General features: G+C 34.8%; 1 protein-coding gene across 1 annotated transcript; it reads right to left on the minus strand.

Moving 5' to 3' along the window:
- Positions 1 to 11170: 11170 nt before the first annotated feature.
- Positions 11171 to 12235, minus strand: LOC145049963 (uncharacterized). The gene is made up of 5 exons (XM_078998295.1): positions 12165 to 12235; positions 12109 to 12119; positions 11879 to 11973; positions 11528 to 11798; positions 11171 to 11385 (listed from the first exon to the last, which is right to left on the minus strand). The coding sequence occupies exons 1-5, from the start codon at positions 12233 to 12235 to the stop codon at positions 11171 to 11173; spliced, it is 663 nt and encodes a 220-aa protein (XP_078854421.1).
- Positions 12236 to 13739: the final 1504 nt, after the last annotated feature.

Consider the following 13739-nt stretch of genomic DNA (forward strand, 5'->3'; position numbering starts at 1 on the left):
ACATACTTAGAGATATGTGGGAGAGGTTTCACATACTTAGAGATATGTGGAAGAGGTTTCATTGGCGACCTTTTTGAGTGTCCGGCTACGCACTGCAAGGTCCTTAAACCCCGTTAAGCGTTGATTAGGGCTCTTGCATACTCCCGATGAGTATGTAACATTGTTTTATCGGTTTGGCTCTCCACGTACCACCGTTTTAGGTTAAGGAGATCTAAATGTATGCACTTTTCGATTTATGATTTCTCATTAGAATAGAGAGTTGTTTAGAAATTACATAACGTAAACTCTAGTACTCACGGCAAATTGAGTTGACCGGTTTGACTTGTTAACTTTTGTTGACTTTGACTTGACCGAAAATTGACGGTTGTCACAGTATTGCTTTGGGTTCTGCTTTGGTTGGATAAGTTATATCTCGGCTTGATTCTCTGATATTATCTGGGTTATCGAGGGTCATTATATGCCATTCAGCATGTCAGGGGTCTTTGGCGAATATTCAAAAGGGTTGTATCTTGTTGAGTGTGTTCAGTGTGTTCCGTTGTTGTTCCGGGTCTTTGTCGGGATCAATTCAGGAGTACTGCTTGGAGGATCTATGGTAAGGGTTATTAGGTTAGTTCTCCAATGAAGATAGGGTTCAGGGGTCTTATCATCTATTCTGGTAAGGTCGGTAATTTTCTATAGAAGAACTTGTGGGTTTAAGCACTACCGTTGCAAGGAGATGAGCGGTAGCAGGTAGATGGTGATTATAGATGCATGAGTTGATTGGTCATTGGAAGTGCCAGGGGAGTTTTATATCCGCATGGGTTGCAGTCGGTTAGAGTTCTGTAATTCTTTGAGGATGGAATTTGGAGTGGATATTCTTTAGAATATGGCAAGGGTTATGGTTCTTAGTTGTAGGTATAAGAACTCAAGGAATTGGTATGGTACCATGGGAGGTGATTTGGATCGTCAGACTGGTTAAGGTATCAAGAGTATTTTTTTGGATTCCAGGAGTTGGGTAATCGTTGAGACTGGCTAGTAATGGAATGCTAGTTTTGGTAAGCGCATGTCACAGGCGGTTCCTGCTTTATGAGGTTGATGGGTTGGGAAACTTATAGGATGAAAGAACTTCGTCGAATCCAAGTGGGGGAGAATCGATCATAATTTCCAGGAGTTGGATCGGGTGTGGAACTAGGGCAAGTTTCACATCCCAGTCCGGAAAAGAGACGACCCAAGTGGCCATTTAGAATGGGATTGTGTAAGTGGGAGTTTAGGGGACTCCCAATAGCTAGTCGACATCTTCTTGTTATGCATAGCAAGTCGGTGGAAGGATCCAGATCGAGGGTTGTGTTAAAGCCTCGCCGCTTGTTGTAGTCTGATGAAGGCTTTGGGTTTCGAAGCATGACTTGAACACCTGATTGATTTTAGTCGTATGCTGGTTCGATTTAGGATATTTGGGGTTGAGAAGGTTTTATTGTGATGGAACCCGGGGTGGTAATCATGGTTGTTAGAAGTTTTGAGAGACTGTGATGTGATCATAACATTCCTCAGTTGAAGTAGCCTATCGATGAGGTGGTCACGAGTGTTTGATGGGATCAGTTCACAACGTGGGCATGACGGACGGGATTGTCGAGGTACGTTTCACTGTTTTGGAATGAGGACCATTGGGGTCCGAGGTGGAGTTGGGCCTGTGTAGCTTTAGCTCGGGTGGGACCCGTGGGCGAGGCCCGTGTGTTTATGGAAATGCAGGTAGGACCTGGTAGAGACTGTAGGGTCAAGGTATTGGATCTTGGATTTCAGGATCGAGTGTGTGGTTAGTATGTGGTGTAGAGGGATGTTTGGGCTGGGTAGCCTTGTTATCTGGACTCTTGGGAACCTGGTGGTTGGACCAGGTACGAGAGTGGTAGTTTCAGCGTTGGTTTGGGAACCTTTATATCTTAGTCTAGAAAGGGTTGTCGTTATCAGAAAATCTTGGGTGAAATGCAAGTGCAGATATGTGGATTCTCGTTTATGAGTTGAGTATCGGGTTGGTTTTGGTTGAGATCTCGATTCGAGTATTGCAAGTGTTTTGTGCTGAATTTTCATGTAAGTGGATTGAGGGTTAGGGTATCAGTATGTCGAGGGCATCCATCGAAGGGTTCAAGGGTAATGAATGGATTTAGTTTGATGATGGATCCAACTCTCGTGATTGTGCCTTGGACTGGTTTTATTGGTGAAGGCAGTCCTATTGATTTGGCACTTGTGTGTGGAGTAGCTTGTATTCGAAAGAAATGTTAGGTCGCTTGCAGTTGCGATCAAATAATCTCAGAGTAAATCATTTGACCATGTTGCGCAGCTTTCATCTGAGTCTAACCGCTGCAGGGATGAATCTTCTACTCGAAGGATTATCAGAACCTTCTGTCGAGTATAAGTGTTTCGTAGTTCTATATGGTCAACGACTTTGCTCCTTTTGAAGTAGCATTGTAATAGGGGGTAGGAAGCATTTTGTTGGGTTTGAAACTCTATGACGTTGGTATGGTGGCAGCTTGATGTGGGAGGTCTGACAGGGAGTCAGACCACTGAGACTTTAGGTTTCGGATTTCAGGTAGAGTAGGATTGGTTTGTTTCAAGAGAACTAAGGATCAGTTCTTCTTCAGGCTTAAAGAACTACTCTAAGGATGGTTTCAGTAGACCTGGAGCAGTCGTGGTAGGACTACAGCTAGAAGTGTTATCTTTGGTATGTTATTCGTTGAGGGTTGTCATGGAGTTGTTTCAACATGGGCAGTCTATTGGGGGAGTCATGCTAGTATAGACTTCAACTCTAAAAAGTTAGAAGTGGTTTGCAGGGGTTGAAGGGTTGGATGTTATTTTCGGGATAGAAGTTTCGGTTTGGGTTTTGGTTGCCTTGGGAAGATTGTTCTATGCACATAATTTTCGATTGGGTCCCACAGGTTGTTCATTTTGATAGGAGTATTAGTAAGGACCAATTTTGAGGACGAAATCTGATTTAAGAGGAGGAGAGTTGTAACACCCAGAGTCTAGAAGTTTAATTGTGGAATTATGCCAATTTCAAGTTGAAATTGGCGAGTTGGAGGAGCCAACTCGGCTAGTTGAAGATGATAAATCATCAGGATTTAATGGGTCTACTCGACGAGTTGAGGAGCCTCAACTCGGCGAGTAGAGGTTGTTTTGGTCGCGAGATTAATGAGACAAATCTGCGAGTTAGAGGAGCCAACTCGACGAGTTGGGTGTTGTTTAGGAAACCCTAATTTTGGGGTTTTGCACTTTATTTAAACACCTTAAGTTCCAGGTGTTGGCCTCATTTTCAGCCTCCATAGCTCCTTACCCTAATCTCGAAACCCTAGGGCCTCCTTGAGTGTTGTGAGCTCATTGTAGGTGTGTTTTGGTGTGTTTAAGACTCTTTGAAGGAAGAGAAGCTGGATGCAAGTTGGTGGTTCAAGTTGGAGCTTTCAAATCTTGGTTCTCTGCTCCATTTCCATCACATTTCTGGTATAAAGCTCTAACCTTGCTTAGTATTGGCTTAGATCTCTTCCTGGGTTTATTTGTATGCTTTCAGGCATGGATGGGTGGTTGTTGAGGAAGTAGAAGTCCCAAGTGTTTATCCTTTCTAGATCTATGATCTTTATGAGCTCTTTTGGCATAAAGGTGCCAACTTTATGGTCCTGGGGGCTTCATGCATTCATTTAGTCCTTCTTTTGGTCTCTTTAAAACTTTTGAGCTTCTTCTAATCATGAATAAGTGTAAAGTTGGAAACTTTAAATGGCCATCTAGCCTCATATGGTGAGATTTGCATCTCGGAGTTGTGTCCTTGTGGAATAAGTGCTTAATGATTAAGTCCTTACCCTTTTAAGTTTACGGTTTGGGTTTTGAACCCATTTTGGTGGTTCTTAGGGGTAAATTTGGAAACTTTACCGTTCTTGAGGCCATTTTAGTTAAGATCTAGGTTGAGAAGCCCCTAGTTTTGAAAAGGTCAACTTAATGAGTTAAGAGGTTGGATTTGGTGAACTCGGCGAGTTGAGGGGGTTTTGCCCGATCTTTACAGTCTAATGAAGAAACTCCATGATTTGGGTCAATTTAGGTCGTTGACTTTGATTTATGACTTATGCCTTTGATCCAGTTTGTCCCAAGGGATGTTTCAAGCAATCTGAATTGTAAAATATGAGCTTAGGATAAGCCCCGTATGGGATTGGGCCCAATTTTATGATTTTTGTAGTTTCGAGTCTTGTTGAATTTGGGCTTGGGCCTTAGTTATGAATCTTGTTGGGCATGGGTAAAATGGTTATTTTACCCCAAGTATTGATTATGGATCATGGTTTGGAACCCAATTGCCAATTAGGTGATATTTTGGTATTGTTAGCTCGAGAAGTAGTTAGACAGCAACTAAAGATTTCTTTCAGTGAGCTTCAACATTTGAGGTGAGTCTCCATTCACAGAATTCGTTGGTCGAAGGAACCAATGCTGGCCCACTAGTGATGTTTATAGTATGATGATTGTCTTTGTGATAATTTTCTGGTTTGCGAGTATTTGTTGTTGTTTATGTGATTATTTGCTTATGTTATTATGTGGTGGTGGTAGGGTGAGACAGACCCAGTATCCGGTCAAAATAGATCGAAGGGTAGGCCTGCACCTAGATATGCTCGACGTTATTCGGTTGAAATAGACCGAAGGGGAGGCTAGCACCCAAATATGTTCGACAGTATCTGGTTGAAATAGACCGAAGGGGAGTCCAACAACCAGATATGCTTGACAGTATGTTTATTATATGGTATGCGATATTTGGGGAACTCACTAAGCTTTGTGCTTACGGTTTTCAGTTTATGTTTCAGGTACTCCAGTTTTCAAATGAAAGAGCCCAGGACGATCGCAGCGTATACACCTGTGTTTTCCGCAATATGTGATCTTTGGGAATCAACTCTAATAAATGTGTTTATTTAAATGATTTTCAATGTTTGGACAAATTCATAATGGTGTTTTATTTATAATAAAAATGAAAGTTTTACCCTGGATTTTGTTTAGGATGTTTCAGATTTTATTATCGCAAAACCTATATATATATATATATATATATATATATATATATATATATATGTATGTATATCACCCTATTTCGAGTCTGTTGTGACAAAGAACATGGTTTGGCATGCGAAATTTAAGTTTGCACAATTGAACATGGTGATTTGGGTGCTAAAAGATATATTCGATCATAGTAAATGAGTACAAAAAGGGATCTAGTCTAGAGCTTCATAAATATCTCACTCACTAATCACTATGACTACATCTCTCAAGCACACCTCTACAAGTGGACAAACCCACCTTATATAGAGGTGTTTACATGTCTCTCTCTCTCACTCTCACTAATACATGTGTCAAAAGGCAAATACTCCACATGCAAGTGGGTTTTACAAAAGTCAAACATTTACAAAGTCAATCATGAATAACTTTGCACCCCAACATTCTCCCCCTCAAAGTTAGGAATGAATGACCCACTTCAAATCTTCCAAAATCAAGCACTACGCGGTTCGAGCCTCAAAGGTGACACATGTCGAAATGAACTCCAATCTTCAATTCTTCCATGACTCTTTAATTTGGGCTCTAGGATGTGAGACCATACAATCCGAGCAGCAACGAATGATCAAGAGTATTCCAAACTCCAAATAATCACCCAAAAGTTACGCATAAAAACACACCCCAAAAATCTTCAATAAAACCAAATCCATTTCGAATACATCACTTCCGAACTTCCAATTGCATCATCTCGTAAGCTTCAAAACTTCAAGATCACTTCGGTCTTCAAATCCACGTAATATGAAAAAGTCAAGTTCGAATTTCCATATAAAACTTCTCCCCCTTTTTATAATCTAAATTTGATTATAAAACTCCAAGGAAAAAGAACGTGCTCTATTTGAAATTTTTCGTGTCAAAACTCCCCCTTAACATGTGGCATAAACTTTGTGCTTCAATCCGAAAAACCCAAAAAAATAATCAATTTTTATTGTCGTTCACGGATCGCCTTTGGCAAAATTTCTCAAAAATGGGTAGAAATTGTCAATTTCAAAATTCTGCAGTGACCCGGTGCGCCCAAAATAGCGAAATATGCAAACCTCTCCCCATTTTCCAAATTTGGGTAGAAAGCGTTAATTTGCACAAACTGCAGGGGCCTGAAATGCACAATCTTCAATTTCCAGCAAAAATTAGTCCATTTTCGAATTTGGGTATGAACCGCCAAACATTCGAAACCTCAGGGACTATTTTCGAAACTTTCACTTTTGTCTTCAAAAGATACGAAACATTCACACTTCGTACGAAACTTTAGTTAATTTTCGAAGTGTCAAATATTCGAAACTTGAGTGAATTGATGAGGTTAACCAAACATTTGAAATTTCAGGGGCTGAATTCGAAAATTTTGCTTTTTGATCAAAATGTTCGAAGCCTTTTGCAAAACATTCCAAGCCTTTTCCCAATTGACAACCATTCGAAATTTCAGGGATGATTTTCGAAAATTTTGCTTTTTGAGCCAATCGTGCGAAAATTTTATCGATCATACGAAGCGTTTCCCCAACATTTGAAGTTGGACCATTTGTGTCACTTTGTTAAAAGATTAGGGAACCAATTCGAAATTGAGTTTGTTTTCTTCTTCCCAAATCATACATACTTATAAAGCTAGCATTTTTTATTGAATCTCATGCATTTGAAACCACCATTCTTTTTTCCTTTCACCACATTCATTTGAAACTTCCATGACTTTTCAATTTCTTTATAATAATAATTATAATTTGGTAATTAGGTTAAATAAATATAAAATCAAAGTGTATTCATATATAAACTAAATGTCAATATTAAAATAATATCTTTAATTCTACTTATAAAACTATGTTTTTTTTAACTTTTAACATATTATACTTAATTTATTAGTTTTAATATATTGTTGGATGTAAACCATTATCATTTTAAAGGTATAATTTTTGAACAATTTGTATAAAATACTTAAAATATTAATTAAAATATAACATTATAGGCTCAACTTAAATATAAATTTTATTTAACTTAAACAACCCAAAGATTATTTTATAAATAGTTAAAAGTGATAAATTGTAGTGTCTTTCTAATAATGATTGTAAGTTGGTTAATAAGGTTAAATAAATATCAAACCTAACGTGTAATCATAAATAGACTAAATTTCAATTTTAAAATAATATCTTTACTTCTATTTATAAAGTTATGTCTTTAAATTTTAACATATTATACTTAATTTATTAGATTTAAAATATTGTTGCATGTAAACCATTATCAGTTTAAAGCTACGATCTTTGAACAGTTTGAACAAAATGCTTAAATTGTTAATTTAAATATAACATTACAGTGTCAACTTAAATATAAATTTCAGTTCCACTAAAAAACCAAATAATATTTTGTAAATAGTTAAAAGTGATAAGTTATAGTGATAAATGCAAAAACGAAATTGTAATATCAGTTTAACTAAAATATTTCCTAAATATATTTATATAATCGTTAAAAATTTTCAAATAAGTAGCTTAAAATAACTTATAATAACAATAGTTAAAAATAACTCTATATAAATGATTATATTGTTACCTTTAAAATCAAAAAATAATGTTTGATGTTTTAAATAATTATAATGATATAAATTAAAACATTAAACAAATAAATTTTAAAAAATTAGTTAACAATAACAACTATAAATTATATTAAACCATATATAATATTTAATTTTATTGATGTGTAACTCGCGAGTAGAAGTCATTCAAACGATTGAGATTATGACGTTATAATAGATTTATATATTATTATATAGTTCAAAATAATCAATATACTATATCAAATTAATATACGAATTATTATATCAAATTTAACAACAACATTAGTGTTATATTTTAAAAAATATATATTTGTAAAGAATTCAACTATATAGGTGTTTCTGCGCATTACAATGTCAACTCAAATATAAATTTCAATTCCATTTAAAAAAACTAAAGAATATTTTATAAATAGTTAAAAGTGATAAATTGTAGTGATAAAAACAAAAACTAAATTGTAATCTCAATTTAACTAAAATATTTCTTAAATATATTTTTATAATCGTTAAAAGTTTCCAAATAAGTAACTTAAATTAACTTACAATAACAACAGTTAAAAACAACTCTATATAAATGATTATATTGTTAGCTTTAAAATAAAAAAACAATGTTTGATGTTTTAAATAATTATAATGATAGAAATTAAAACATTAAGCAAATAAATTTTAAAAAATTAATTAACAATAAAAACAACTATAAATAACATCAAATCATATGTTATATTTAATTTTATTCATGTGTAACTCGCGGGTAGAAGTCATTCAAACGATTGAGATTATGAAGTTATAATAAATGTATATATTATCATATAATTAAAAATAATCAATATATTATATCAATTTAGTATATAAAAATTATTATATCAAATTTAACAACGACGTTACTGTCATATTTAAAAAATCATATATTTGTAAAGACTTCAACTATATAGGTGTTTCTGCGCAACGCGCGGGCATTCGCCTAATTGAGTATACAAGTAACGCACGAAACTCTCAGGCAATGCTTCGTACGAAAGCTTAGGTACCAAACACACGAAATTTTTTCACCCAAACATACGAAGATTTTCCTTCTCTCTCCTCTTTGTATGAAAATCGTCTTCCCAAAATTTTTCCCAAACACACGAATGCGAAGCGTTCGAAGCCTTGTATATGAATAGTAATGAACAGTAACCCTTCGTACATTGAGATCACTCTTCGTTCCTTATAGTTCTTCTCCAATTCATCAATCCAAAACACAGTCAATAAATGAAATCAAGTAAACCCATTTATCGAGTCCAACACCTTCCGAATTTTCAATCAGTCTTCATAGATCCTTGATATCGATTTCAAATCAAAATCAATTCCCAGTAACATACTCGATATCAAATCTTAGTAACATCAAAGTCGTTGATTTCAATTAGTCCTCTTTCCAAATCGATTATTGTTCGTCCCTAACCATCGACTTAGAACCATTGAACTGCCTTCACTCATAATCGATTTTGAATTTATACAAACCAGATAAAATTGATTCACAAGACAGATTTTAACAATATAAAAGAATCGACTGTTAAGAATGATGAGAGGAAAACGAATTCATATGAACACCCGTCAAGAACAACGATATGTACAAACACTTAAAGCTTATGTTTAGAAATAATCGAAGTGAATACAATAAGAAGGATTATCAAAATCGAATTTGTTAATGACTTCTGAATCCTAATTGCGAGACCAAACAACACCAAAGATCAATTTCGATTTTATAGAGTAAAGATCGATATTATCTCGAACAAATAAGTTTGATAAAGAAACAATTCCACGTACTGTAAACAAACTTATGTTGGACTTAAAGTAAACAACAAATGATTTAATATTTGGGCTCAACTTTGGATTGAATGAACAGTAATTGATCGATCTTTTACTTAATCAAAGTAAATCGAATTTGGGCTAAAAAATAATTGGGCTAGATTTTGTTTCAAATGTATATTTGTAAATTTGGAATCGAATCGAACAAAATAGTATGGAATTGGATCTGGATATGATCAATGAGAAATTTATTGGATCTCAACAAATGGGTTTTTCAAAGAAAATCTGATCCAATGAGTCAAATGATCACAAATAAAAAACGCAACGCACGAATTCAATGAAATTAAGAGAGATCATAGAGAGAGAGAGACTCACCAAAATTGCTTTCATTGTGACAAAAGTTGCCAAGCCGAGAATCGTTCTTCAAAAATCACCTTGATCTTGAAGACCCGCTCTGATACCAATTGTTGTGACAAACACTACTAGAAAAACAGCCTTTTACGACACTCATTGCGCGTCGTAAAAGGCTCAGACGACGCGCAAATGCGCGTCAAGGAAGGCCCTGTCATAAAGAGAGACGACGCGCATTTACGACGCTCATTTACAACGCACAATTACATCGCGCGTTTACGACGCAATGCGTATCAAGGAAGACCCTGTCATAAAGGAAGACGACACACATTTGCGTGTCGTAACCTTACGACGCGCGTGTTAATGACACACAATGTGTATCAAGAAAGCCTCTGTCAAGAAAGGCCATGTCATAAATGAAGATGACACATATTTTTGCGTATCATAATTTTAAATGTTTTAAAAAAAATATTATTTTATTCATTTACTAATTTTCAAATTAAATAATACATTAAAAATCTCATAATACAAAATAAAATACCATAAATAACAAAGATAATTAATTTCACTAATATGTCAAATAAAAATAATTATTCCAATATTGAGTAATTGTAATAAAAGAAATGAACTCAAGAGAAGTAGAATTTATATACAATTGCATTATCTAGCTTACTATGTGCCAACAACTCTCTGTGTGTTTGCTTTTGCTTGAGTCTTGTTTCCTCCAAAGCTTCTAGCCATGCCAAAGTATGAGTCTTGATTTTGCTTGAGTCTTGTTCATGTCCAAATCAAGTAAAATATTGCTAGCTTATATTCATCAAGTCCTTGCCGTGAAGTCTTAGATAGATGCTTAACTGCAATATCCAATCCTTCTAGCAGGCCATAGAGATCAACCTGCCAAAATAGTACACCAAATTAATCAGAAACTGAGATGCTAACTATAGGACAATCCAAAAACACAATAAATCCATGGACTTACTGTGGATCAATAATTACATACACCAAAGTAATGAAAACAAATGTTTGTTGGCCACACAACACACATAACAAATGTAGCAGAAATGACACATACCTTCCTGGAACTAAATTGAATTCACCACAGACTAACATTGGAATATATGCACTTGCAACTATCTTTTCCAATCCTTTTAACAGTGTGTGGACCTTCAATTTTCACATTTATATAGTTTTTAAGTTATTAAACAAGAAGAAAAAGTGTATATATACAAACAACAAGAGATACTTATCTTCTTTGTTGTCATTTCTCTTCGACAAAATCTACACTAAAAGAAATGTGCCCATGTATGTTAATGTCAAAATTCCTATCAGGGCAAAATGGTCATAATAATTCGGAACAATCCGGAAGAGTATTTTTGTCCGAGTGGAAAGTGAATCTTGATTTTATACATACATACATACATACATATATATATATATATATACACACACACACACACACACAACACATCACAACACAATATCAATGTATGTCAGTGTGTGTGCTAATAACCGAGAAGCTAAAGAGCTTCCTAATATGGAAGATAACAACAAAGTAGCAAAAATGAAACCATGTGGAATGTCTTCACCATTTGGGCTTAAAGCAGGTGTCTGTAGAAACACAAAAGTGTACATTGAACCCTCGAATAAAGATTGTATTACACCCAATAATGCTATCTTTTCATCTGTTTTTACACACAAAAAAAGAAACTACTAGGTCCAAATTTAGAAGGTAGAATGATATGTATGCATAATTACAAGATTGCCACTTTGGATTCTTCATGCTTCTCTTGTATATGTATGAGAGAGAGAGAGAGAGAGAGAGACCTGATGCAATTGCAACAGCAGCACCCCTGAATTGGGTCATTAGATCTTTGCTTTCTGATGAGTCACCATAATTTTCAGTCCATGATGATATGATGATGGCCATTCCAATGGCAAGAAAGATTGAAGCTGCATCAAATGGAGCAACAGGTCCCATGGCCAATGAACCAATTAAAAGATTTCCAAATAAACCAGCTAAAATGGCAACCAGTCCATTCCCAAGAAATATTGACTTGGAGAATGTAATTGATAGCCATTGTTGCTCAAAACCTCTCTACAGGTGCATCAAAACAAGAGCATTAGAACCATACACAATATAAAGGGTGTATTTAGAAATGTAATATTATATCTCACCTTGTTGTGTTCAGTAACAAGCCATGATTCGAAGGCTAAAAAGAGGAGAGAGGTGGCAATCCCTCCCAATATATGCCCCACCATTAGAATTTTACCTCAAATTTAGTTCATCTTTCCTCATCTTTAAGTTTAGCTCAGAACCAATATGTCGCAAGACACGAGTCCTAATTTTTATACCAAATTAATTCCAAATCAAATAAATTAATTTGATCAGAATGTTAAAGAAGTACAAAAAATGAAGCTGAAATTAATAAAATTGATTATATATACTATTATTTATACTTACAAGAGCCTTCCAAAAGCATCAATTATGTGGTTCCCACGTGCACCACCACCACCATTGTTAATGGAACCCATGATTGATCGAGGTTATTTCTCTAAATTTGATGAGTAGAGAGTTGGAAGGGTAATGTCAGTGCATCCTATCTACTTCAGTAGCAGGGTACGAGGTTGCACCCTATGAACTCAGGGATGGGGTCTGCAAGTCCAGTAAAGCTAACGCCACCCAGAGGCATATAGAAGTCAAGCAAAAACATTTAAAATTTCATATATATATATATATATATATATATATATATATATATATATATATATATATATATATATATATGTAGGTTGTACTAAATTTAAGGAAAATTAATCACAATGCATGGTACTTATAACTCCAACTAAAAGTATCCAATTAATGGGTTATTATTTTTGATCTCATAAAGTAGGCTATTTTTTTTTTAGCTTTTTCCCTAGTTGAAAATTGAAAAGTTTGATTCAAGTGACAACATGCTATGAAAATAACAATCAAAAGAAGTAACAGATGAACCAATAACTCACTTAGAACCATGAAGAACAATAATCAAATGGAGTAACAGGGAAAGATTCCATTGAAAATCGTGCTAGACTAAGAAAAATGATAAAGAAACAAGCAAATTGAGAATAATCATGCGCTTACAGGTACTAAAATCCATGCAATTCCAACTTTTGACAAAAAATACCTAAAATACCCTTTCCTGTTTTGGCTTTCCTTACATGTGTGAACTTTAATGGAATGGGGGTTAAGCACAACATGAACTTCTATTGAATCTAGTGTTATGTATTTTACTTGGCATGTTACTTTCTTAATTAGATGATGCCAATTAAAGAAATATATACCTGATGAAAGTTAAGGTTGGATTGTTGATCAAGAAAATTGTGGTTTTGGTTTTGGTTTTAATTGAATGATGAGGCCTCCAAACTGATCTCCAAGCCCTCTATCAGCCGAAGTGTATAAACTTGACACACTTCTTTCCTGACTTGAAAGAATCATCATTTTACAATAGGAACAACCAGTTTGAACTTGAGAAGAAAAGTTAATCAAACAAGAAAGTCTTGATGAGTTACCTGAGGATAATATGTTTTTCCACTATCATAAATCATGTTATTTACCCTAAAGGTATAATATATTTAACATGCACTCAGAACTAAAAAAATAAAAAAATAAAAAAAAAATAAAAAGCAAACTTACATAAATATTATGTGTTTTTATACAGGTTTCAGGAGCAGGGTTAAGTACATTAGCATTTTAGATCCAACAAATATGTGTTACTACATTTCAGAGATCCAGGATGGAGGACATGATAGACCTCTGTTTATGGTATTTTTGAAATCATCTATCATTCTAATTACACGCTTCATTTTACTATCTATACGATTTTATATTAAGTTTTTTTGATGGTGGTTTCATTGGAGGATTGTGAGAATGAAGTTTTTATTCGTTTATCAGCTGTAAGATGCAGAAATGAGCAGGGCCATGACCTCACCAACTTTCTTCATTAACTCATTCGTAGATTCAATCAAATAAAGCACTTCATAATTGTCCATCTCAAGC

Source organism: Lactuca serriola, chromosome 5 (assembly GCF_051521515.1).
Source record: "Lactuca serriola cultivar US96UC23 chromosome 5, Lser_US96UC23_V15, whole genome shotgun sequence".
In the NCBI taxonomy this organism is placed as follows: domain Eukaryota; kingdom Viridiplantae; phylum Streptophyta; class Magnoliopsida; order Asterales; family Asteraceae; genus Lactuca; species Lactuca serriola.

Bases quoted from the DNA above. Each gene is read 5' to 3' on its own strand.
- LOC145049963 (XM_078998295.1), bottom strand. From the start codon at position 12,235: ATGGGTTCCATTAACAATGGTGGTGGTGGTGCACGTGGGAACCACATA. The intron at 11,799-11,878 runs GTGAGATATAAT...ATGCACCTGTAG, and splicing joins TTGTTACTGAACACAACAAG to AGAGGTTTTGAGCAACAATG. The intron at 11,386-11,527 runs GTCTCTCTCTCT...GTGTAAAAACAG, and splicing joins TGCTGTTGCAATTGCATCAG to ATGAAAAGATAGCATTATTG.